At 46.5% G+C, this 24,100-nt stretch overlaps 1 protein-coding gene and 1 long non-coding RNA gene across 4 annotated transcripts; one reads left to right on the top strand and one right to left on the bottom strand.

The window, feature by feature from the left end:
• Positions 1-3,603: 3,603 nt before the first annotated feature.
• On the bottom strand, positions 3,604-9,272 carry ZBTB42 (zinc finger and BTB domain containing 42). 3 transcript variants are annotated; one of them, XM_054828620.1, is made up of 2 exons: positions 9,107-9,272; positions 3,604-7,734 (listed from the first exon to the last, which is right to left on the bottom strand). In XM_054828620.1, the coding sequence occupies exon 2, from the start codon at positions 7,718-7,720 to the stop codon at positions 6,290-6,292; it is 1,431 nt and encodes a 476-aa protein (XP_054684595.1). In that variant the 5' UTR covers positions 7,721-7,734; positions 9,107-9,272; the 3' UTR covers positions 3,604-6,289. The 3 variants fall into 3 exon arrangements, with proteins under 3 accessions (XP_054684595.1, XP_054684594.1, XP_054684592.1); XM_054828619.1 differs by lacking the exon at positions 9,107-9,272 and adding an exon at positions 8,874-9,072; XM_054828617.1 differs by lacking the exon at positions 9,107-9,272 and adding an exon at positions 8,462-8,536.
• Positions 9,273-10,442: 1,170 nt separating this feature from the next.
• LOC129207045 (uncharacterized) lies at positions 10,443-15,053 on the top strand. Its single transcript, XR_008577356.1, has 2 exons — positions 10,443-10,590; positions 11,269-15,053. It is a non-coding gene; the product is annotated as an uncharacterized LOC129207045 (long non-coding RNA).
• The last annotated feature ends 9,047 nt before the right edge of the window (positions 15,054-24,100 follow it).

Below are 24,100 nucleotides of genomic sequence, written 5' to 3'. Positions count from 1 at the left end.
TTTGTAAAGCCAGGTTGGCAAGTACTTTACTTTTCTGCAACAGATCTTTCTGAAAGGGCAGAGGAGCCAGCTGTGTACAGAAGCGTGCAGCTGTACGAGAAGGAACAACAAACAGGAAACAGGTAACAATAACGTGTTTGCTTGCTCTCCTCCTGTTAAACAGCATGAGCAATTTCTTTTTTTTTAAGTTGGATTAAAAGAGCTAGTCAGGAAGAGAGCAGAGGGCTATGGCGCATACACAGGGTACGTGCTTGGAAAGCACTCGGCATCCTTCTGCGGCTCACCCCCATATATGAAAAATGAGAAACCAGGATCCCTCAGTCCTGTCGTTATGAAAGACACCTCACTGCACAAAGTTGCTCAATCTGCGGCACTTCCAGCCAGGTCCTCCCCAGCACAAAACATCAAGTCATTTGAGACAAAATGTTCTCTAGGCAGGTTGCTCACAGCCCCACTCACGATTCCTCCTCCTCCTCCTCCCAGGACAAGACATTTTCACACACCAACTGCACCGGAGGCTCAACTCCATTTCACTTGAGCCCAGCTTTGTCCTACATAGGCTGTTTTTGCTGGGTCACACCTGCCATTGATTTCCTCAGATAACAGCTGCTGTTTCATGTTCTGCTCTGCACCTTCCTCAGCAAAACGGCACAGAAAGGTATTTACTGGCAAGCAAAGCTCAGGGTGGCATGATCCAGCCCTGAGCGCCAGTAGAAGCTGGATGGTGACGGTACTACCAACAAGGTGGGCAATATAAAGATCCTTCCACCCCAACTACTTCTCATTGGGGACCTCCCTCGTTAACAGGCTTGGAGGCTTATTTCACCTGCAAGAATCTAATTTAAGCAATAAATATGGTCCATCCACACATCACTTCCCACAGGATCCAACAGCACCAAGGACCTCACCTGGTGACATCCCCATGGGCCAGCATGAACTCTCTGCAGTGGTCCAGAGGCACTCGGTCCAAACCCAAGCTAGGGAAAAGCCATTCCTCCATGGTCTCCAGCCACACAGTGGCACTCAGTGACACACGGCCAGATGCACCTGGACATCCACAGCCACCCCTGTGTGTACACCAAGGCCAGACTACCTCCAGAAGGCACTTAACACTTCAAAAGCTAAAAATAAATAAAAATGTTTCACAACACTCACCCCAAGGAGAACCGGGCTTTGCAAGGGCGGCAGGAACTCCAGCTGCTGGCATTGCTAGGACTGACCCTTGCCAACCTAAGGAGCCCATTACGTGCTTTAATCCTGGAAGATGACAGCCCTCGCAGCCCTGGGTTTGGGCACCAAATGCTCCTGGGGGTCACCCCCTTTAGGGAAGGGCAGGATCACTCCCAGCGTACCCACGAGCTGGGAACCTTGCTTAGAGGGATCCCGTTGCTTATCCGGTACATACGCACCCCACACCCCCCCTTTCCAGTACCTGTGCTTAGTGGCCTGGTTTCTTCTCAAAGCTTTTTATATTTCACATTCCTAAGATTTAATTATGTTATCAGAACAACAGGCATCAGGATTTGGAGTGCCAGAATTCACATTAGCAATTGCTATCAACAAAGAAAATGGGCACAGCATGCCCATGCCAGAGTAGATGTGGGCTGCTCTCCTCAATCTACTCACGGTTATTTATAGCCTGTTTGCAAGCCATCCACCTCCCAGGTTTAGCTTCAAGCTCGGTTCTTTCTGAGCACCCTCTCCCTCAAAGAAAAGCCTTTTGCCTCCCCCGTCCTTAGCACAGCACCCAGACTTGGACATATATTGTTAATTTTGTTGGGCAGGGACGATAAACCACCTTTGAATCTTCCTCCATACACCCACAACAGCAGAAAAGAGTGAAAACAGAGCGTGCCACAAATAAGCAGCTGCAGGGACACCTACCCCCCAATGGCAGAAAACAAAAAATTTAAAAAAAAAAAAATACATTTATAGTTTCTAACACTTTACATCAGAGCAGGACCGCTGCGCATCTCCAGCAGCTTTCTGCCCCCCCTGCAGACGGGGATGGAGGCACAAGCTCTGCGAGGCAGGATACATGCTTGAATGCAAGAAATACCTACCTATTTTGACATGATTGCAAAGAAGCGACTACGTGATAGCAATAGGGGAGAGCGAGCTGTGCCTCCACACCAGCATTAACTGCAATTTACCCATCCCTCAACCAGCACCATTTTGAGACACTCTGATTCCGCCAGGATCCTTCGCCTCCAAATAATTAAGAAATACAAGATGCAGCGTGTGCAGTACAGGTGCGAACCTACCCACCAGCTTATTTTCCTCCCCTGAGCAGCAGCTAGCATGGGCAGCTCCTGCCTTCTTCCTCCTAATCGCAGCTCCTGCTAAAGTCAACCCAAGTTTCAAGGCGGACGTTAGCAAGAGTTAGGCCAGACCTCAGCTCTCCCAAGCCTGGGAGAGATTCGGTCCTTAAGAGAAGCCCTTCACGAAAGTTAGCTGACATGGCTTCGGCCAGCCCGACAGTGTTGGGATGCTGGCAGGGACAAGTGCCCTCTGCCGTGCTGTCCTCACACGTCACATCACTTCTGCGTTCACGGGGTCATCGCCCAGTCCCCAGCACCCGTCTGCAGCTGTAAAGCAGTACCGCTCGGGGCAGGGCTGGTCCAAAGCTCAGGGCATCGGAGGGAGAGTTGAGCCCATTCAAACCTCCCTGATACTCTGGTTAAAATGCAGAAGTGGTGTTGGGTTTAATCCTGCCCAGTGACTAAGGAAACGCTCAGTCAGACTCTGACTGAGATACGGCAGCTCCTCACATGCCTAAAATTCCACGTGGCTCTGAAATAGAAATAAATATTACAGTGTATAATGATAATTTTAAAAAAAAAGCACAACCACCTGTAAAATAGTAATAAAATAAAAATTAAATAATTATTAATAAATATTAATAAACCCAAACACCAGACCCCTTCCGCTAAAGGGGGGGAGGAGGAGGGAGGCTCAAGCTTACAACTCTAGCACGTTTTATTTTGTGTAAATTTATAAAGACAACAATCCTAGTCACGATTGTCACATTGTACAGCACATACCAATACAGTTGCAAACAGAACTCCACGCAAAACTAAGCGCTAACAGTAGCTTGAATCACTCTTCCTGCGATTGTCGTATCTAGACTAACAGTTATTACACTAACACTGAAGAAAAAATAGTTCACTATAAAACAGTGATAGAACGTTTTTATAAAATATATTCCATTCCAATAGCTTTTCTACATACTGTATACTATAAAACTCTCCCACAAAAATTAGTGTCTTTAAATATACATATTTAATCTGAACTGCACCAAGATTAAAAACAATTAAAAATATCAATGATTTTTTTTTTCTTTTTACATTAACTTCACAGTATTTGTTTGTAGTAGAAGACAAATCCAGTGTTTAAAATGCAGAGCAGGGCTGTCCCCTACAGAGCCAGTAACTGCCCCACAGTGAAATAGTTTATGAAGAGACGAGCGTAAGTGTGCAATGTTTTTAGTACTTCTCTGTAGAGTCATGAACCATTTTGAAAACATGCTCCGAGCTATTGCAACTTAAAAGTGAGAGACACACAGAGAGATAGCCAAAAAAAGTCACCTTAAGAACAAAAATAAGTGCAAACATTTTTTTTTTTTTTACTTTAGAAATTCAAGCTATGAGGAGTGGGAACACAAATACCAGACCATGAGAACAGCGTGTTCATGATGTAGTCAAGAATGAGAAAGTCTTTTTTTTTCTTTTTTTTCTTTTTTTAAAAAAACCTTTTGCCCCATATTCACTGCAGTACAGAGCATGCTCATAGAATCAGTTTAATGAATTACTTCTATACTAAGATCAGACACAAACTTGTTTCAACTTTTCCCTGCTCCATACGCTAATGATGTTCTTATGGCACATCCTATTTTATGATCTTCTAAAAAAACCAAACAAACAAAAAAACCAAAAAAGAACCCCCCCCAAAAAACAGTAACTGAAGACTGAAATGCAAAAAAAAGTGTCACGAGAATGCAAAATTAAGATTACCAACTTCAGTAATGCTGACTCTACAATAAACTCTTTACATGTAGTTCAACATGCAAAACCCATTGTTATTTAAATTTAAAGTGAAGTGTAAATTAACTAGTTTTGAAATAGATTAACAGTAATAATTCCACTTCAAAAAAAATCTAATAAATACTATATCAAGTATCTTCAGGAGAAAAAAAATAACTTAATTTTAGTAGAAAGAAAAATAACTTAATTTTAGTAGATTTTGTTCAGTGCTATTTCCAATCACAGCAAAAAGGAGAAAAAAAAGAAAAAACTGATTAAGTAAAATAAGACCACAGTACCAAAGCCACTTATGTTCAAGATACAGTACTCTCCCACAACTTTCATATGTAACAGGTTCAGCAAAAATATTTTACAGTCAAGAAATTAGACTGAAAACAACAAAACCCAAAACTATAAATAGAAGCAAAATTTCACATTACATGTACATTCATAGTTTAAGAGATGAATAATAAGAGGAGGCTGTAACAAGTATATCCTGATTTTCTTTAAAAGAGGAAGTACTTATTTAAAAAAAAAATAAAAAATGATGAATCCCATATTATTTATGTAGGTAGTGCTCAGTTTTTGGACCAGAAGGGGAAGGCATTGGAAGATTTTTTTCTTCATAAGATGAAATACAGTATTTTAAGCACAACTTTTTAAAATAATCTAACTCAGTGCTTCAAATTCATTTAAAAATAAACACTTAGGTTCCACAAAACAACTCCAGGAGTGTCAAGAAAGCTGGTGAAGCAACGCTAATGCAGCAGAATGACATTCAAAACCCTCAGATATTATTATTATTATATTTCAGTCCTGTGTACGTGTACCTTGAATGGGTAATTTGACTGGAAGGGAATAATCTGATATTTACTGACATGCACAGCCCAAAGGATGCTCTAGTAGGCAAGTAATTGAGTTATTTGGAGGAAAAACTGGTTATAGTTACAGGCAGCCTCAGTTTACAAACAAACTAAAAAAAAAACCCCACCTAAGAATACCCCCAAAACTCCCCCCAAAAGGTGGGACACGGGGGAAAAGGGTGGGCCATGCTTTCCCTCCAGCGGTTTATCTTCATAGTGCCCCTTCAAAATACCGGCAATTGCACAGAATTTGGCCCAGAGGGAACTACCAATTTCGTAAAAAAATAAAATAAAATTCTGAGCTACTGATTTTAACGTAGCAGCAAACTTTTCGGACAAGATAGCAGGGCATCTCCTAACACACGTGGTACGAGTTACCTTGAACTAAGACACCCCAGGAGCTGGGTATCAAGACAGGTTATTTAGCTGCTTTGGGGCTGCTGACCCCGCCAAAGAGGACACGATCAGCCCTTGGGTGTCAATATGGGAATGAAAATATTCACGTATCGTATGATTTTTCATATGTCCTAGTGCGCATCCTTCAGTATTTTGGGAGTGAATATGCTGCAGACAGAAAGAGTTTTTCTGTCCACGTTTTATGCTCAAAAGCAGCTTTTCAGTAGGTCAGTCCACAGAGGAGGATGGGGGGGGGAAGGGAAAATTTAAGTCAAGTCCCAAGGCAAAAACTTCTCATTCAGATTTTAGGACCGATTGCAGAACTACTCTAATATAATAATCAGAATTCAAAAAAAAACCAAACAAACGACTAGTACCAAAGATGCAGCCAGGAATCCTCAACCCCCTTTATAATTGGGGCCAATTTAAGGTCTTGTCTAGCTCTATAAAATAAGAGTATGGCCGTTTACTCTGCGATATGCAGACAAGTTTCTCTACACTGAAATGTATTCAAATCATAGTTCATCTCTTTGGATGTTTCTATGCAATATGCAGAGAGCATTAGGGGAGCTTAAAGGAATCCAAATTTTTCTCCAGAATTTACTGATAATCTTTTTTGAAACTAAAAAAAAAAAAAAACAAAACCCAAAAACACCCCTGACCACAAAGCAAGTACTCCAGCATGAAAACAGATGCTAAATCACTGCAGAATTACTTAGATCATTTCACATTAATAATGTAACATGGGTGCGCAAGAGAAAACCTAAAGGACAGTGCTGGGAAGGGAGGGCGGCAGGGGAAGGGGGGAGATGGAGAGGTGGAAGGATTGCATTAAAAGGCCTCTGGAGTGTATACCTCTGCATCTTTTAAAGATCATATACCTGAAGTGAATATCACCAAAATAAAATAAAGGGGGGGAGGAATTAAAATTCAGATGCTGCCTTTTTTCCTATTTTGTTTTAAAGGGCAGGGGGTGGAAATTAAAAAAAAAAATAAAAATCACGCATCTCAAACAACCAAGGACTTTACAAGGCCACAATGAAATTTGCGGATATGTCTGTACAAATCCCCAGACTGCGTGAACCGTCTCTCGCACCACTTGCACCCGTGGGGTTTCTCCCTGGTGTGCACGACCGCGTGGCGGCTGAGGTTGTGGGAATACTGGAAGCTCTTTCCGCACTGGCCGCAGGTGTAGGGCTTCTCCCCCGAGTGAGTCCTCTCGTGCCTCTTTAACGTGTACATGCAAGAAAAAGTCTTTCCGCAGAGGGTACAAGTGGGGACCGACCCGTCGGGGGACAGGCGGGTCCGGGAGCCGTCCCTGTCGCGGAAGTGAGAGCTCAGGTGCAGCTGAAGGATGTGTGGGCTCGGGAACACCTTGCTACAGAGGGGGCAAATGCAGATATGCCCGGGAGGCACGAGGATGCCCGAGGAGGAGATGTCCGACGAATCCATGTCGTCCTCGCTCTCGTCTCGCTCTTGATCTATATCCTCCTCCCGGGCATGAGAGCTGCCATTCCCCGTGAACATGTGTCCTAACCCTGTCACTAAGCTTTTGGCTGAATTCCCAAAATGCTGACTCTCCGGACTCCTGGCTTCGCCGTCCTCCTGATCTGACAGCAAGTCTTGTTCATCTTTAACAAGTGGCTCGGTACCCTGCTGCTGGCTGTCGGAAGCCAGCTGTCCAAAGACATAGGAGGGGTGTAAGGAATCTCTCCCCGGCACGGGCTTGAAAGACAAATCCAGCGCGCAGTCCACATCACTCGAAGCCAGGGGATGGTTAACAGACCTTTGGGACAAAGGTCCTGTGGAACTATTGACATTAGCCTTTGTTTTTCCAGCTGCTGCGGCGCATGGTTCTGCCTCTGTCGGCACAGAGCTGACACTTATATGATCAGAGGACCAGGCGGGGTGACTGCTGACCTTTTCTTTGCCTGCTGCTCTCTCGTATTCTGCAACGCTGAATTTTTGTTTGTTTCCTGGGTCAAACTCGTGGACCAGGGGCACTCCGGCATCTAGAAAATGCTCCGCTTTCTCCAAACTAGCCGCCTCATCATTAATCTTCTCTTCCGAACATAATTCTTTATCTTTCAACTTGCCCTTGCAGACTTTCACAATGTCATACATGTGAAGGTAGCTAGCCGCAGCCAGCACATCTTCGACCGGGAGACTGTTGAATTCCAGCTTTCCCTCGTACATGAATTCGAGCAGCAGGCTGAAGGCAGGGGCTGTGACAATGTCACTGTTCAGATGCACAATATCCCTTTTGTCTAACTGGTCCCTGTAGAAAAGATGGAAGTACATACTGCAAGAGGCAAGAACGGCTCTGTGAGCTCTGAATTGAGCTTCTCCAACTAAAACAGTACAGTCACACAGGAAGCCCTGGTGACGCTGCTGACTCAGACACTGCAGCAACTGGCGGCTATGGTCTGGAAACTCCATTCTTCCTTCATAACCTGTTCAAAACAGGAAAAACTTGAATGCTACTGTAAACTAAAGCCTCCTAGCAGCTGTAACAAACAGATCGGCTTTTTGGTAACACAAGCCAAAGAAACAGCCTTGGAGATAACGTTTACTGTTAATTGTCTGTAATAGTTTTATTGGAGGGGGGGTAAAAAGCAACACAACATACTTCTCATCCTTTCGCACCTGCTCTGAACAGGAAAAACTTGATTGTAAGTAAACAAAAGCTAGTAAAGCAGCAGCCCCTCCAACCTTTGTTTCTCCCACGAAGCACTTTAATAAAATTAAGAGGAAAACACACACACACACACCTCCCCCTCCCAAACAAAAAAAAAAAGCGCATAAACTCCCAGGCTGTCTTCCCGGCAACGCTAACTCGGGGCATCTTTTAATAAAGCATATCACCCATGTCACGCACATACACACACGCACATTTAAAGTTTATCCTCAGTCGTTATGCACCGAATCACAACAAAACAGTCGCGGCTGGCGCTGGGGAAGCGGCGTTTTTGGAGGGACGGAGCAGGGTGGGAAGGACGGGCAGGGAGAAGCGGCCCCGGCCCCGGCACCCGCATGCGGAAGGAGTGGGGGGGTGGAAATAAAGGGAAAAAAGTTTTACTCGAAGTTATTAAAAGCCAAGAAGGAAAATAAGCGGCGTAAGGACAGCGAGAGGGCAGGGCTGACGCTGCAGCCGGCTACCTGCCGCGGCCGGGCGCTTACCTTCCCGCGGGGCGCGGCGGAGCCGGCCGCGGGCGCGGAGCCGGGCGGGCAGGAGGGAGCGCGGGCGCGGGTGCGTGCGCGAGTGCGAGCGAGGCGCGGCGGGAGGGAGGGAGGGAGAGAGGCAGGCGGGAGGGAGGGAGGGAGGGAAGGAGGAGTGCTCGGTTTGCTAATTACACCGCAAGCTGGAGAGTCAGCTGCTCTGACTTCACTGCGATGGAAATGCTACCTCCAGCTGTGCGCCTTTTAATGCCATATGTTACTCCAAATCTCGCTACCAGCCAACCACAGCTTGCTGCCTTTTAAAGTTCCAGCAGCCCCATTTATAGCCCGCGATTAAATCCCACAAACTTGCCCCGAGCCCGAGCCCGTCCCCGTCGTCGTGTCCCCCTCCCCCCCCCCCCCCGGACCCCACCTCCCGCCGCAAAGTTGCTCCCCGCAGCCCGCCGCGGTGACCTTCGCCGGCGCCCGGCTCCGCGCTGTGCGGGGCGAAGGGGGGGTGGGGGCACCGCGGAGCCGCTTTTCTGAGCCCCCCCCCCCAGCCTTGCAGCCACGCTTCCCAACTTTGCAGGGAAGACTTTCCCTGTGCGGGGAGGAATCGTAGAGGTGGTGGGGTTCGTCCACCCGGCCGGCTCACCGCCTACTTACCGGCGTGCGGCGGCGGGGCTCGGCGTCCGCATGTGCGCGGTGGTGCGCGGCGCTCCGCGGGTGCGGCGCGGGGCCGGCGGCGCGGCGGCGTTGTGGAGCAGGTTGTTAGCCGGCCGCTCTCGCGATACTTTCCCTCCGAGCCGCGGGTGTGTGTGTGCGTGTGCGTGTGTCCCCGTCTGGTGCACACAATAGCCCCCGCCGCCCCGGCCAGCCCTGCCGGCGGCGGCCGGTGCGCGCTGCCGGCTGCGCCCTGCCCTGCCCCCCCCTTTCTCCTTCTCCTTCTCCTCCTCCTCCTCCCCTTCCTCCTCCCCCTCCCCTCCTGGCCGCTGCATTGGCGGCGCCGCCGTCCCGCTCCCAACTCCGCTGCGCCGCCGCGGAGAGGGCGCGCACGCCCGCCCGCTGCAGCCCGACGTGCCGCGGAGGGGTGGGCTGCCCCGGGGAGAGTAGAGCAACCTCCGCGCCCGCGGAGGGACCGGGGGGGGGGGGGTAAGAAGCGCGGCAGCGGGAGTTACGCGGCGCCCGCCCCGTGGCGGGGATGGGGCGAGAGGCGATGCGCTCCCCCGGATTTATCTTTAGTTGCGCGTCAGCTGATAAATACCAGATGCCTACGGATTTTTCAAGATGACCTTTTCGATAGTTGATTTGAATTTTAAATTTTAATTAGCTGTAATCCCATCAAAAGTGAGCGCCTTCAGAGGGAGACAGCGTAGAAGCGCGGGGCCGGCGGGCGGGGCCGGGGCTCGGCCGCGGTTCCCCCACAGCACCCGGGGTCAGACCCGGCCGCCGCCGAAATCCGCCGCAAAACTCCGGCTGCCGGAGCCCCGGGTGCCTCCGTGGTCCCGCTGGAAGCCGGAATGGGGCCGGAGGGGGGGGGAATATCGGTGCCTTGGGTTGTCCCGGGAGCCTCCGGGCTGCAAGAGCAGCGGGAGGGGAGGCAGAGGTGGCCGCAGGTGTAAAGCGTTGGACTAGGGCTCCGGGTCGAGGTTGATGTTTGGGGGTTTTGGTGCCCTTGAAAAGAAAAAGGGATGAGTTTGAGAGTGCCGTGTGGGTGGAGGGGGGAGCGGAGGTCCCGTCAGAGCTCCCCTGCAAGCGCCCAGCGTGGGGCCAGTCGGAGCTCCAGCCCGTCTTTAGCCTCCAAGTACAGCAGGGAAACTCCTTTCTCTTCCTTCCCCTACGTTGCCTGGTCTAGATTATAATATCCGCAGGATAGCAACTTTTTTTTTTAATGTATGTCTTTTCCAATGCACAATGGTAGCCTTAGCACCTTAAAATACAGTTTTATTCATTGGTATATTTATTACTAATTTAATCCCATTCTTTGATATTTTATCTTTAGGTTCTTTGTCACAGAAGTCAGAGCCTGCATTGCCAGCACTGCTTTTCTCTCACAGACCTCAACTGTTTAGCTCCATTGGCAGTGAACGCCAGGATATTTGGGTGGTTTCTGAGCATTAACAACTGCATCATCACAAAGCTCTTCTCAGGTATTTGGCAATACTATCATCCACAGTGTTCAAATTGGGAAACTCCAGCCCAGAATATGGAGGTGCCCAGCTCCAGCAAAAGAGTTTAAGGTCCTGGGGTTAAATCTGTCACCATTCAGTAAAGCCGAGAGCTTTATCTATTTGCCCACGATCGCAGACACGATTGGGGAACGGGAGCTCTCTGTCCTTTTAAAGACGGTATTATCATGCGGTTGCAGCCTGATAGATAATACAGACTCTACCAAAAGTGGAGCAATTTCTTCCCCACGGAGCAAGTGCAGTTTCCATTAAGTTACTCTGTGTGGATGTGTTGACTTGTAGAGTTTTGCTGTCTTTGTACACTGGAAGTGTTAGGCAGTCTCTTGTATTCATATGAATTATACTGCTTGGCATAAATCCCTTATTTTGTGTAATTCATTGTTCATTTTTTTCCTCTCCTCTTTAATAATAAGGGGAGAAAAAATAAGATTAAAAAAAGAACCAAGGTTTTAATTCCTGTTTGGGTTCTGTAAGCTTGGAATAATTGTCTACAATCTAATAGTGTCTCATTTTCAGTAAACCAATTACAATTTCACGGTAAGTGTGTGATCATTACCGAGTTTGAAATGTCAGAAAACACAACAGCATTCCCGTTTTCTCTAGGTATCCATTTTGCGTGTTGTTGGCTTGCTTTTTCAGGACGCAGAAACACTATACTCGCCTTCACACCAAGGCAACGATAGATACAATACAGGTGTTGTACTGATTTAACTACGGTTGTATAAAATACTGGTAGTACAACTCTCTAATGTAAACAAGCCCGAAGTGATTACAGGAGGCAAGGCAACAGGAAGAACTGCCCCAGAAGCTTTATTCTGAGAGCTCCTGCGTTCCTGAAGGCCGTGGTGAAAGCACGACACGGGAAGCAAATGGTTTGCTTTCGTCGCTCTGGCCCCCAGCGCTTTGCAGGCTGAAGGCTCCCCTACCACGGAGCTGAGGAGAGGCTCCATTTTCAGTCCTTCCCGAGGGAACGGAGCCAGGCAGCAGCTGCTCGGCCGATAGGAAACTCTCCGACCGGCATCCCGTGCTCAGGGGAGATCAAGACCATCCCACCACCGAACATGAGGACGGCTGGATGTGAACAAGGACTGATGGAAGATGTCAGGAGCCCCCATGTTAGGCATACTTGTGCAGCCACGTGCGTTCCTGGCCCCAGCTAAAACATTCCTGGGTGCCAGCGAGCCCTTTGCTGCGTATGGAGCCTTCTAGGGTTGAGCAGAAAGCCCAGGTTTAGGGCAGAGAGAGTAAAAATCAGTGGTGCTGGCAGGGCTCTCATTTGCCAAGCAAGGCTAGCCCCGGTCCTGGTTTTTTATGCTGCCTGGACACCAGCCAAAGCCCACAGAAATTAGTAGAAAAACCAACTGGATCAGGTCCATAGAGCCTGAGGACTCGCTTCCATACTTACTCCTTTGATCCAACAAGAGTATATATTTACCGAGTGGGGCCTCTCTAGCCCTCTTCGTTGGCCAAATGCAGAAGTGGTAGCAACAGGTTTTTCATGCGATTTAATCATTTTCTCTCTCACTGCATTGGGCAGAAACCTCTTTGTGTTTGTTTCTACATGATTTCAGTGCTTTTATTTTTTTTTTTTTTTTTTTTAGGGCATCTTCTTTGTGGTAGTTCAGAGAGTCAGGGCCTGAGATTGTTTGATACCTGCAGGGATTGAAAGTATTTTCAGTGCATTGGTCATAGCGAGGTTTATTTGCAGAAGTTCTTCCAAACTTTTCTGAAGGGTCATTTATCTGAAACAGGGAGGAATTTAACCCCAAAGGATGCTGAGCCCCATGGTGTTAAGAGAAGGAGCTGCCAGTGGCGCCCACAGATCTTCCCCAATTTGCAATCTTCTCCAGCACTTACCCTGCAGTCAAAACCAAGGTCAGCATTCAGGGGGTTGCTCCATTTGCAGTCAAGTCATAAAAGTGGGCATGACCTTCCCAAAGATCTTTTCAAGCACGTCATCTAAGACTCAAGGAAGCATTAACTTGCACTATTGCCATTCCAGACATTAATCAGAGCATATATTGCAGACAGTCTCCTGAGCAGTGTGCTTATGTGAGTCCTATTTGTTTTATGGCTGTTCTGCTGATTTCTCCCTGATAATGAGACCCTGTGTGCGCACTGGAGTATTTGTGAGTATATATTGTAGCAGCTAGGGCCTTACATCTCCATTGTCAAATCATCCTACCAAATGGATAGGCTCACAGCGCTAAGCTGCATGTATAAATTACATATTAACTTGTTGTATTTGCTCTAACACGGCTATCAATAAGGATACACCAATCTAGCGACATGCATTTAGAGCGCAAAGGACTCTGCAGAGGTACTGCTGGTGCAAGTCACATTCAACTCCGCAGCAAGAGCTTGCAACATCCCGGTCTGAGCCAGCCAGGCATTTGATATCACACCTGTACTTCAGCTCCCTTGTCAGCAGCTGGGAGACAGCCTCCTCTCAGTTATTCATCTTCCATAGGTTGCCTCAGCTTGCCTAACCCTGAGCTTCTGGTGGTTTTTGTTACAATCTATCTGCCACGTTCTGGATTTCTAGAAATGGTAAATGAAGGTACTTTTTTAGCCTTTAAAAAAACATTGTTTTTTTCCGTAAAGGGAGCGTACTTCTTGGTTTGCAGTGGTGAAGGAAATTTGCATGGCATTGATAAGGTGCGCTCTCCTCTTTGAGAAGGTTTTTTTCCTCTTTCACTCCTGCTAATCACCCTGGCAGCCATATTTTAATGTTGCTTGGATTTGCTTTGGCATATTCAGAATATAATACACTTTTACTTTAACAAAATCTTAGGCAATTAAGCAAGTTATTTCCTCTTTAATATTTGCTTAATTTATTTATCTATCTATCCATCTCCAGAAAGGAAATCTCAGAGCCTATGTTATAAATTAACAGGTGTATAGAAGTTTGTCGCAGGCTATATAGTGAATGACAATGAAAGGCCATAAATAATAGTGAACAGTAAGAGACAAAATTGATGTCTGCTTTGGGACTAGGCATAAGATTTATCAGGCCCAGACAAAGGTCTTTAAATCAGAAGCTGATGCATTCTCAGATAATCTGAGCAGCACTGGCAGGGCCCAGTGTAGACTTACTAATTTTCTATTAAAGGAGAGGTTCTTAATTGGCGTTGCTCTATTTGTAAGCAAATAATACACCATGTTAACAATGCACTTTATTTTAGTAACTCCCAGAAGAAAACAGAGCTAAATACTGCAGAAGTGTTTTGCTAGATTAGGACTGGGAAATCTCACAATGGAAATCCTTGCTAAGCAAAAATATAACCTAGAATAAAGGGCTTAGTACTAGGGACGTTCTGGTGCCAGTTTAGCAGCAGTTCCTCAGAAAATGTTTTGTCCCGGGATAAATAAATTTTACTTCAAGCTATTAACCTGAGCTTTGTAAGGCAGAGAGTTGGTGTACGTTTTTCACTGTCTGTAAAAGGTCTCTTAAGCAGGATCCTCTCTTGGGACTTGTGGGGTTGGGCAAATGTATTCTTAGAACAAGTGTTGTGATCCTCATTAGATAAATCTGTAATCGCAAGGCATAAAAGACTCTGTCATGTGTGGCATATAATCTCAGTTGTTGTTTGATTTTTGCTTTTCCACGGGGTTTTCAAATCAACCCAGCCTGAGCAAATATAAACAAGCATAAGCATCCCAGATGCAGTTAAAAAAATAAAATCACAAACATCTCCCTTTTCTCCGTTCTCCATACTAAAACCTTCATGTGCTACACAGGTCACACCATCATTGCTACAATCTCTTTGCTGTTGACCTTAGTGATGCTCCCTTCTGCCCTCTCAAACCCATCCAGATAGCTACAGCAATCACCTCTACTATTTCTTTATCCTTTTATCACATAGCAAATCAAAACTGAACTCCTTGTTCCCACCTTCAAGACCTTCTGCAATCTGGAGCACTCACAGTGGTGTCTTCTAGCCCCTTTCCCTACCCTCCCTGGGCGTTTTCTTCTTCCCTCACCCCTGCATCCTTTTTGTGCTGTCCTTTGGGACTAGAACTGCTTTCCTGCCACAATTCTTCTGTTAAAAGCACTATTGCTGTCTCCAGATACATAAACTAACAATATTTAAACATATTGGATCCCTTTAACATGGGTACCTGTCCTCTTCACCATGCCTCAACCTTTCTGTGATGTCATTCTCCTCAGTCTAGTTGGAGGAGCTGGGATGAGGATTTTTAGAGAGGCGGCACTGGATGGGAAGGATTTTGGGGTGAGCCTGGGAGCTCTGTGCAGAGAAAAGCTGGGCTCGGTGTGCTCCCATCCTCTGCTTGAGTCCTTTGGGAGCCTGGGTGCCAAACCCATGCCTCTGCGAGCAGTCCAGCCCCCAGGAATGGAGAGAGGAATGGGAAGCTGGGGATGGGGAGAGCAAGACAGACCATTTTTTCTAGTCAAAAAGAGCTGCTGTTGTCTCCAGGCTGTATAGTAGCCATCACGCTGGGCGCTCCACTTCCCTCTGATGTATTCCAGGTGGAGGGGGAGTCCAGAGAATGTCATATAAGAAATGCAAATAAAAATATCTTTCTAGACTTCCTTCTCTTATGTACTGTCTGCCAAAACCTTCGCTCCCCTCCTTTACTGTTTTGCCTATGGATGTGTTTTATGCTTTTATCTTGCTCTTCTGGTAAAAGAAGAAGTACTTGCTGCAAGTTTACATAACTTGCCTTTTATTGCTCTGGAAATGAATGTGGAGCTTTGGTCTTAATTAGACTCTCAGTGTAGGTCCTGTTTTAATGAATCACTGAAATATGTGAATAACATTAAGCTTAAGAATATGGCTGCAGAGTTGGATATTTAAAGCCAGTTGCATGGCTGGGTCTATGGGGAGACGAGCGCTTAGCACCCAGGTGAAGGTGTAGTAAGAGGGAAGGGAATCCCTGAGGCTGAATTTAGCTGCAGTAGACCTCTCTGCCTGTGAAAGAGTTTTGATTTCAGAGCCGGTACTTGTGTACTGAACACTTTGGTCCTGCGTCACGGCTTCATCATGCAATGAAGTGACAGACTTCATGACATCGGGCGTTCAGGCTGCAGTTTGAGATCCAGGCTTATGTTACTGAGTTCCTCCTGCAATGAAGCAAAGAGCCTGAGCTCCACCTGCACCCATGGAGGAGAAGGTTTTTAGTAGTTTGTCCTTGGAAATGAAATGCCTCAGAGTATGGGATGGTGGAGATGTCAGCAAACGTGCAAAACCTTGTGAAAAAATACCAGCTCGTTAAGACGCACTCCTGATGGTTTGGCAAAGTGTCAGTCTCGTCTGGTGAACCCGGTGACACTTATTAAAGAGCATTTGGAAAAAAGGCTTCCGGAAGACAGCACCATGCTTAGCTGGAGGTCAGCCTCTAACAGTTACTAAGTGAAAAGAATCAAGCCGGTATGGCAATCACTGGCCGGGGAGCTGCGGGCATCACTGGTAGGATGTCACCTGGTCAAAGCAGGATGGGATGAATGGACCACTGTCGTGGAAAGGGGGGTGGTGACAGTATTTTCCATTCGGTATACAAAGGGGTTTCACAGAAGTTGGCACGACTGTGAAATGTTCATTTGCAGAAAACAAAAAATGGACTAAAGTAAAACTAAAACTAAACGGACTGGGAGAGTTGTGGAAGAAGTAGCAGTGGACCAAACCCCCATGGTTTTTACACCTCCCTTAGTCTGACTGACCTTCAAGACCCAGACTTGAGGATGTGCCTAGATGGTCCATTTGGCTGCGTGACTGCAGGACCTTAGTTTGTGTAGCCAGCAGCGTACACAAAGCGATGTGCTGCTGCTCATGTCTGCCTTTAATTCCATAGTCCAAAAGGCTAAGTACTTATTTTCAGCCGAGTGAAGTAGAGATAGCCTCCAGCGCAAGTCCAGAGCAACGTTCAAACTATGCCTTTGTAACTGGGATACTCTCAGGCTCTCTGCTGCGTCTTGGGTACGAATAAGGGGGAGGATTTGTGACTACATGTGTTTAAACCAGACTTGTAAGAAGGCAGGGAAAGAAAAGGAAAGCAGAGGTCCTTTAAAGATCAGTTATGATTAAAAAACCCTGGAATTTGGGGTTTTTCTGTTTGGTTATTGGGAGTTATACCTGAACTCTTGCAGCTCTTCTGGTATTTGATGCAGAATCGATACCGAGAAGACTGGCTCTGATGCAGAAACTGAAATCCAAACAATCTCTCTCTCCTAACTGGGAGATCAAATTGCCGATTTAACTCATGTCTACAGGTAAGGTGGGCAAATGTAGAGAGATTGGAAAGAAAGAAATTGCAAGTTAAATAGTGTTTGAAGTGATAGGGAGCTCTGGGGAAATAGGCAAAACCTGAAGAGCAGCAAAAGGATAAAAATCATGAAGTTCTCTAGAGAGGCTGAAAAAAGTACATTTTATTTGCTGGAAAAATAAGATGGGTAAAGGCTAAATCCCACAATCCCTTACTCATGCAAGGAATCCTGTTGACTTAAATACTTGTGTAAGAAGTATTTCTGTGGGTAAAGGATTTGTTGGGCTGCGTCCAAAAGCGGGTTAAGGTTGATGTTTTCACAGAGACGGCTGTCTTTTGTATGCCACCCCGGGTAGTAAACGGCAATCATGGGACACATTTTACAGGACACACCAAATAAATAAGTTAAAAAAAACCAAAACAATCCCAAACCTTTTCTTAAGTGTGTGGGAGTTTGAGGGTGGCGGGGGGCTAACAGGAAGGTGACTCAGTGACCTGGGAGGCAGGGTTGGTGGTTACGACTCTGCTGCGGCCGAGCGTGGACCCTCTGCCGGAGAACGCCGCTGCCAGCACAAACTCACACAAGTTGTTTTGGCGCCTGGCCTAGAACAACACGGGGCTGTTTTTTCCCTTTTGTGCTCGACTCCGTTGCACTGGGACAATGTGAGATTTTTAATTTTATACACAGAAGGAAGAAAGAATACGACCTTTTTTTTTTTTTCTCCTCCCTCTGCTGTACTTATCTTTGCGTGTGGCGATGTTACAAAGCCAGGTCAGCAAATATTTTATTCTGGTGACAATTTTCATGCAAAGGGCACAAGGGGTGGCTGTGAGTGACCAGGGCACCTGGAATAGTCAGAGGCAGAAGAGAAAACCCATGACGTGCTGCCCCCACCTTTAACTTTCTGCGATGGGTTCTTCAGCTGCGGGCTGCCAGGTCCAGCTGATGCAGAAGGAGGGAGAGAGCAATGAGCGAGGGAGCAGGAGAAGGGAGGTTTTAGGTGCTTAAAGCCTGATTGACAAATGAGATAAAAAGTCCCATCTCCCCCAAGGCCTGCTCTTGGCACCAATGACTCAGCGAGCCAAATTGCAAATCTTCTGCTTGTCCAGGTGTGCCTGGATGGAGATGAGCGACTCTGGCTGTGCACGCCTCTTCCCACATCTTCAATGCAGCTGGTGGAGTGACCCTTGCACGTACCTGCCCAGCAGCGCCAGGAAGGGCTCTGCGCTGCCTCGATGAGCCCATTCCAAGGAAGCTGGAGGAAGACTTGCTCATCACCCTCATCCAGGGCTTTGCAGAAGGTGCCGTGACCGTGCACAGCCCCAGTGTCACTGAGGCTTAATGCTAGGCAGGTGCTCCCTGGATCAGGACCTAAATGGTTAATTTTCAAGTGGCTTCTTAGAGCAGATGTTCCCATGTGTATCCCCTCCTTCCCTCTTCTGACACATTTCCTACACAAACAGCAGATTGCATTGCTGCTGTCCTTTTGATCTGCGGGAGGGGGAGGAAAATCCCACACAAATTATATTAGTTCTTTTTTCAAGCAGGCTGGTGACAGTGTGTACGGGCATGTGCCTCCCTCCCACCTCTCCTGCCCAGATGTCTTTTGGGGACTTTCTTATTTAGCTTCTGCCCACTTCTGGAGCTGCTTTCAAGGATGCTTACCTTAAAGCCTGGAAGGAAAGGGGAGGTAAGGTTGGGAAAATTGTGGAAAAATTATGAGTGCAAAACATTGCTGTCTGTCTAAACACACAGAGAGGCTGGGGTACAGGCTGATCTGGCTGCTGCCATGCTGCTGGCACTCGCGTGGTGCCTTGCACTAACGTACCTGCATTCCTCGCAGGCACTGGTGAATTAAGCCGCACGGCCTGGGTGAGGCTTAAGATCTTACCAGACAGGAGACTGTCTTTGAGCTTGTGTCCGAGACCATTCCCAATCCCAAACTTGCTGTCCAGGCTGGTGGGATGTTGACCCACACGCCCGCATAGCCTCAGGGTGGTCGCAGAGGGACGGCTCTTGCAGCCTCGGTGCGAGGCGGCTCAGGGAGGGATGGCAGGAGTCTGCAGGATCGGATCAGTATGGGGAGATCAGTCCTTCCCTCCTTCTTCCAGGATAAAAACTGGGGACAGCAGATAAACTTGGCAAGACAGTAGGTTCAGGATGAATTAAAGGAGAAGTTTCTTTATGGGATCGTGGTTAAGGTGTGGATCCCCTTTGTCCAGCACCTTCAGGGTGCCAAGACTGCATGGGTTTGAGACCATAAGAAAATTTCATGGTCAATAAATTCACCAAAAGGTGTTAAATGCAATGCACTGGTTTTGGCTTAGAAAGCCACACAGTGCTGAAGAATATTGAGGGGAAGTATCACTGATTGCTCACCCTGTTCTCACATCCATCCCTCCGCATCACTGCTGTTCTTTGCTGGGGAAAGACACTAGACTAGGTGGACCTTTGGTCTGCCCCGGGATGGTCTTTTTTACATTATTATCTCTAGACTGAGATAGGGAAGAAAGCTTGCTTTCACTCTGCTACTGGCAGCAGTTGCAGAAGCCCTCTAGATGTATGGTGATGACGGAGGTGGGTGTGGTGGCCACCAGTTTTTCTACCATCATCTAATTCCTTCCTATGACTTGGCTGGTGTGAAAAAGGCAAACAGTTCTGCCTGAGCTCTTTCCTAAAAGACCAGATGTCGTCGTTCAGGAAGAGCCTTTGGAGTGGCTGGGATGTTTAAAGCTGCCAGTGTGGCTGGCCTTGCCGCAGCAGCCAGGTGGATGCACCGACACGGGGCAGGACGCGTGCACGAACCAGCCTAATGCTGAGTGGGCCGCCACTGAGAAATCTAAGCATAGCCAGCAGAATTTCAGAAATTGGATCTTTTTCTTCATTTAATTTTGTCTTCTTTCCCTGCTTCAGCGTCATCCTCATTTCTAACGCCCAGCAGTAGGCTTATAGTATCAGGGCTCTCTCCTGTTGTCGTTGGAGGCTTCTATAACAAACACCTGGTTATTATGAGAAGGATGTTTCTTGAGGCAGGGGATGGGAAGGCTCAAACGTGACACTGTGACCAGCCAAAACAGCAAGCCAGGGAGTGACTGATTGAAATGCTCTAAATAACAAATTCTTTTAAACCAAAAACAATTCCAAAGAGACTCAGCGTATTTGCAGATGTTATTCATATAGAAGGAGAGTCAAATATCATCAAATAACCCACCAAGCCTGACTTGCTCACTGGCTTAGAGAGAATAAATTAAGCTTTGCGCTTTATTTCACTTGGTTTCTTGAGCTCGTAACCAGAACCAGGCAGTTTGCAGCAGTCAGCCCGCATGTTCGATTCAGCTCTTTCTTCTGTAGTTAAAATTGTTAAAATTGCTCAAGAGTATGTAATGAACCCGTGTCCGTGTGGCTGTTCACCAGCATTTCTGCAGAGGCATAAAGTACACATGGATGCTGGGTGGGTCTGTGCGGTTGTGTGCATCCGGGAGGGTGCGTGCAGCGATGCGGGCTGGCATGGGCAGTGCCGGCACCTCCGCTTTCCCAGCGCCAGAACATCTGCCCCTGGCACAGGGCACCGGCACCGAGCAGCGCTGCACTCGGGGTGAGCCCAGCCCTTTGCAGCCGTCCTGCAAAAAATACACGTAGCAGCAACAGGCAGCGGTGGGGAAGGGAAAGAACAGACTTGTCACACTCCCAGAAAAAAAAGTGCAGGTTGTTTTTCTTTCACGGCGTTTCAAATGCAGCAGCTTTTCCAGGAATGTTTGGGATATTTCTTAGATGGTGATTTTCTGATATCCTTGGATTTAGCAAACTTCTGATGTTTAGTGTTTCACTTTGAGTCCAGGGGAAAAAAGAAACCTGCCCAATTCTTTGTCTTCCCCATTTAGATTTTCTCATTATTTCTCCACTGCAACCCATCACGTGAGTTCTTGTTTCAGAAAGTATGGGGCTAGGAAAGCTAGAGTTTGCTGTACTTTGATTTCCCTGTAAGTTTTCAGATGATGAAATGATGAGAAGTTAGAGACTGAAAAGAAAAGCAGTTGGGAAAATGGGGACAAATTAGTCCCTCCCACTCCTCACCCTGGCATCTTCCCAACATCTTTCATTTTATTTTGTTCAGCAATAACAAAAATAGGAAACAGCATTATTTGTCAAGTAATCAAATGTCCTTTGTGAATGCTCAAAAAAGTGATTTTTTAGTTTATTTCCATGAGTATTGGGCTTCACTGCTCTGCATTCTCAGGGCTATTTAAAAGGGAGGTTGCTTTTTGGGAGAGCACATTTCGCTGAGAGGACACCAGAGTTGCCTGAAGCAAATTCATTTCAAATCTAGATGAAATAAGGTGAGGGAGGGGAAAAAATGGGAAAAGTTAAATATAAGAGCTTTGGAGAAAAGCGGGTTGTGGTAGGTGCTGAGGCTGAATATGGAAGATGAAGGGTGGGAAGAGCGAGGTCTCCACAGACCATGCAGGTACACTTGCTCTTAAATATTATTCTGTCCATCTGATCATATTCTTTGTACTATATTAGTAAAAGCTAAAAGCAATTTCTTTCTTTGTGCCTTTCCCAAAGGTACGGTGCCCCCCGTTCCCACCTCGCGCTCAGCCCATCGCACGGTACCAGCTCTTCTTCCCAGCTGCTTCCGCAGGTCGTCCCGGGAGTGTTATCGGAGCTCGGGGCTTAGGTGTTTGCCCTTCGCTTCAGGAGACCATATGATGCATTTTAGCATTTAAAAAGATAATTTTATCAGTTTCATTGCCTTGTGTGTAATATATATTTATGAAGTGTGTGTCCATATGATTTCTACCACTGAGCTTCTAACCCTGTGGCAGCCCTAAGGCTTAGACTTACACACAGCAAGACTCAAATTCTTTCCTTTTAACATCAAATCATTCATTACTCTGTGATTTATTCAAAGGCTGCAGCATGGAAAGTAAGAAATGCCCATTGTTGCCAATAATATAATCGCATGTGGGGCTTAATCCTGTAAACATGCACAAGTAAAGTTACTTGCATATCTAAGTCTTTGGTGCATGCAGCCATTTGAATGTAAACTCCTCAGCCTGAACGTGCATCTGTACAGTATTTAACGCGAAGGATTTGAGCCAGCCTGGGGTCTTTGTGCTAAATATATAATAATTATTATAATGAGGGTATTAATGATTTGTTTGTGTGCTGTTCTTACATCTAGTGCCAAATATTCTATAGAATGTGTATCTGGGAAAAATTTAGCCCTTCGTATTTTATATCTGTAATAATCCATTACTGAGTTGCTGGATTCCATCTCATTTGTATATGCCATATTTTTTTCCAGAACATCTGTTTAAACCCACACTGGATAGCTGCCAGATTAGTGGAAAGGATATGGTATAAAGAAGACTTTTGTTTCCTCCGAGCAAGAAGAAAAAATAAGTTACAAGTCGGTGCATATTGCCGAGAAGAAGCAACTTTTTCTCTCCAGAAGCAGATGTCCTGTAGTGTTTGAAAATGAAATGTTTTTGTGTCTCGCAGGCAAAGGTTCTGTGCTTCAACAATATTGATTGTCAGTTAGTACAGGCTGTCAGCCTGCCGTGGTTAACCTACCAGTTGTTGGAGAGACAATCATGAGCAATTAAGAATCACATTTCGCAGTTTCAAATGCATCCATATTGCCACTTTATTCAAAATCCTTTTTTTCATGTTGGAAAGTACATTGGTGAGAGAGAAGGAGTTTTCTTTTTTCCCCCTGCCAACCATATTTTCATTGCTGGCCAAATTAAGAGAGATATATATTGCTCATAAACTTGCTACAGTTTCTTGATTAAAATCTTACATGCAGCACTCCTTTCAACATCAATCTATAATAATAAGGAGGGAGCACATTGCATTGCATGTCTTTGTGTTCTGCTTTGGATGCAAAGTACCAGGGAAGCATCAGGGCAAGATTCAGCTACAGAACAAGCAGCAGCACAATGAGAAAAGGACCGTTCTTTGCGAGGACAGACCTTTGTGAAATGCGGAAAAGGATAGGAAGATTAAAACTTAGGAGAGCTGAAGGCTTAGCAGCTGAAGTTACAACAGTGCTGGCTATGTGGCAATTACGGGAACGGCTGATAGAAGCAAGGTAGCAAAGTGCTGAAACCAACTTGTTACGCCAAGAAAACCAGCCCACGTGAGAGGAAACTCGGAGTGCTACGCAACCCCCAAATCAGCAGTGCCTGGAAAGCTTGTGGCTCTTGTCACCTCTTTGCCAAGCACCTTTCAAGGCTCTGATAGCTGGTGGCCTTTAGAGATAATTATCTGAGACACTGGGTCTGGGCACTCTTTCAGCATAAATCAACGTGTTACAGCACCTGTGCGAGGCACTATGCACGTTATGTTGTCATACACTGCATGCACGCAGTCACCTTGGCTGGTGGTTTTGGTCCAAACACCTGGGAACCATCTCAGAATCATGAGCCAACATGACTTAGAAGGACTTTAGGCAAAGACAAATCCTGCCTCCTTTTCCAGAACTTTTCCAAACCAAATAATTTCCTAAAAGCAACAAAAATCCGTAAGTTCTTCCAAGAGAGCACACCACTCACAGCCTCAAAAGAGATTTCTGACCATCAGATGACTCCCTCCATGGGGTTTCTCAGCACTCTGAACCTCAGAAGCGCTTCTCATGCCTTTGCCACCCACCTCTCCTGAAATCCATGCATTGTCTGGGTCCATAACGCTCAGGGGAATGGGACCAGGAGCAGCGTCGGCAGGTTTTGCTGGTGGGAATATGCCCCTCGCAGAACACACGAGGTTCTGCCTTATACACAGGGAAAGCAAGTAAATGTCAAGTCCTAAGCAAAATGATATACATGATTCAGAGATTAAGAGCAACTAGTAGAAAATGTCCTGCCATGGGCAGGGACACCCTCCACTAGACCAGGTTGCCCAAAGCCCCATCCAACCTGGCCTTGAACACTTCCAGGGATGGGGCATCCACAGCTTCTCTGGGCAACCTGTTCCAGTGCCTCACCACCCTCACAGTAAAGAATTTCTTCCTAACATCTAATCTAAATCGACCCTCCTTCAGTTTAAAGCCATTACCCCTTGTCCTATCACTCCATGCCCTTGTAAACAGTCCCTCTCCAGCTTTCCTGTAGGCCTCCTTTAGGTTTATGTTTTTCACAGAAAAACAAGTTTTCTGTGAACCTGTCCATGGAAAGGATTCCCCTCCATCCCATCTTCATTACAAAAACCCCCAAACCCTGAGCATCATCAAAATGGCCCAAG

Source organism: Grus americana, chromosome 5 (assembly GCF_028858705.1).
Source record: "Grus americana isolate bGruAme1 chromosome 5, bGruAme1.mat, whole genome shotgun sequence".
Classification (NCBI taxonomy): Eukaryota; Metazoa; Chordata; class Aves; order Gruiformes; family Gruidae; genus Grus; species Grus americana.
The sequence above is the reverse complement of the archived record's forward strand: the minus strand, read 5'-3'. Positions and strand labels throughout refer to the sequence as shown.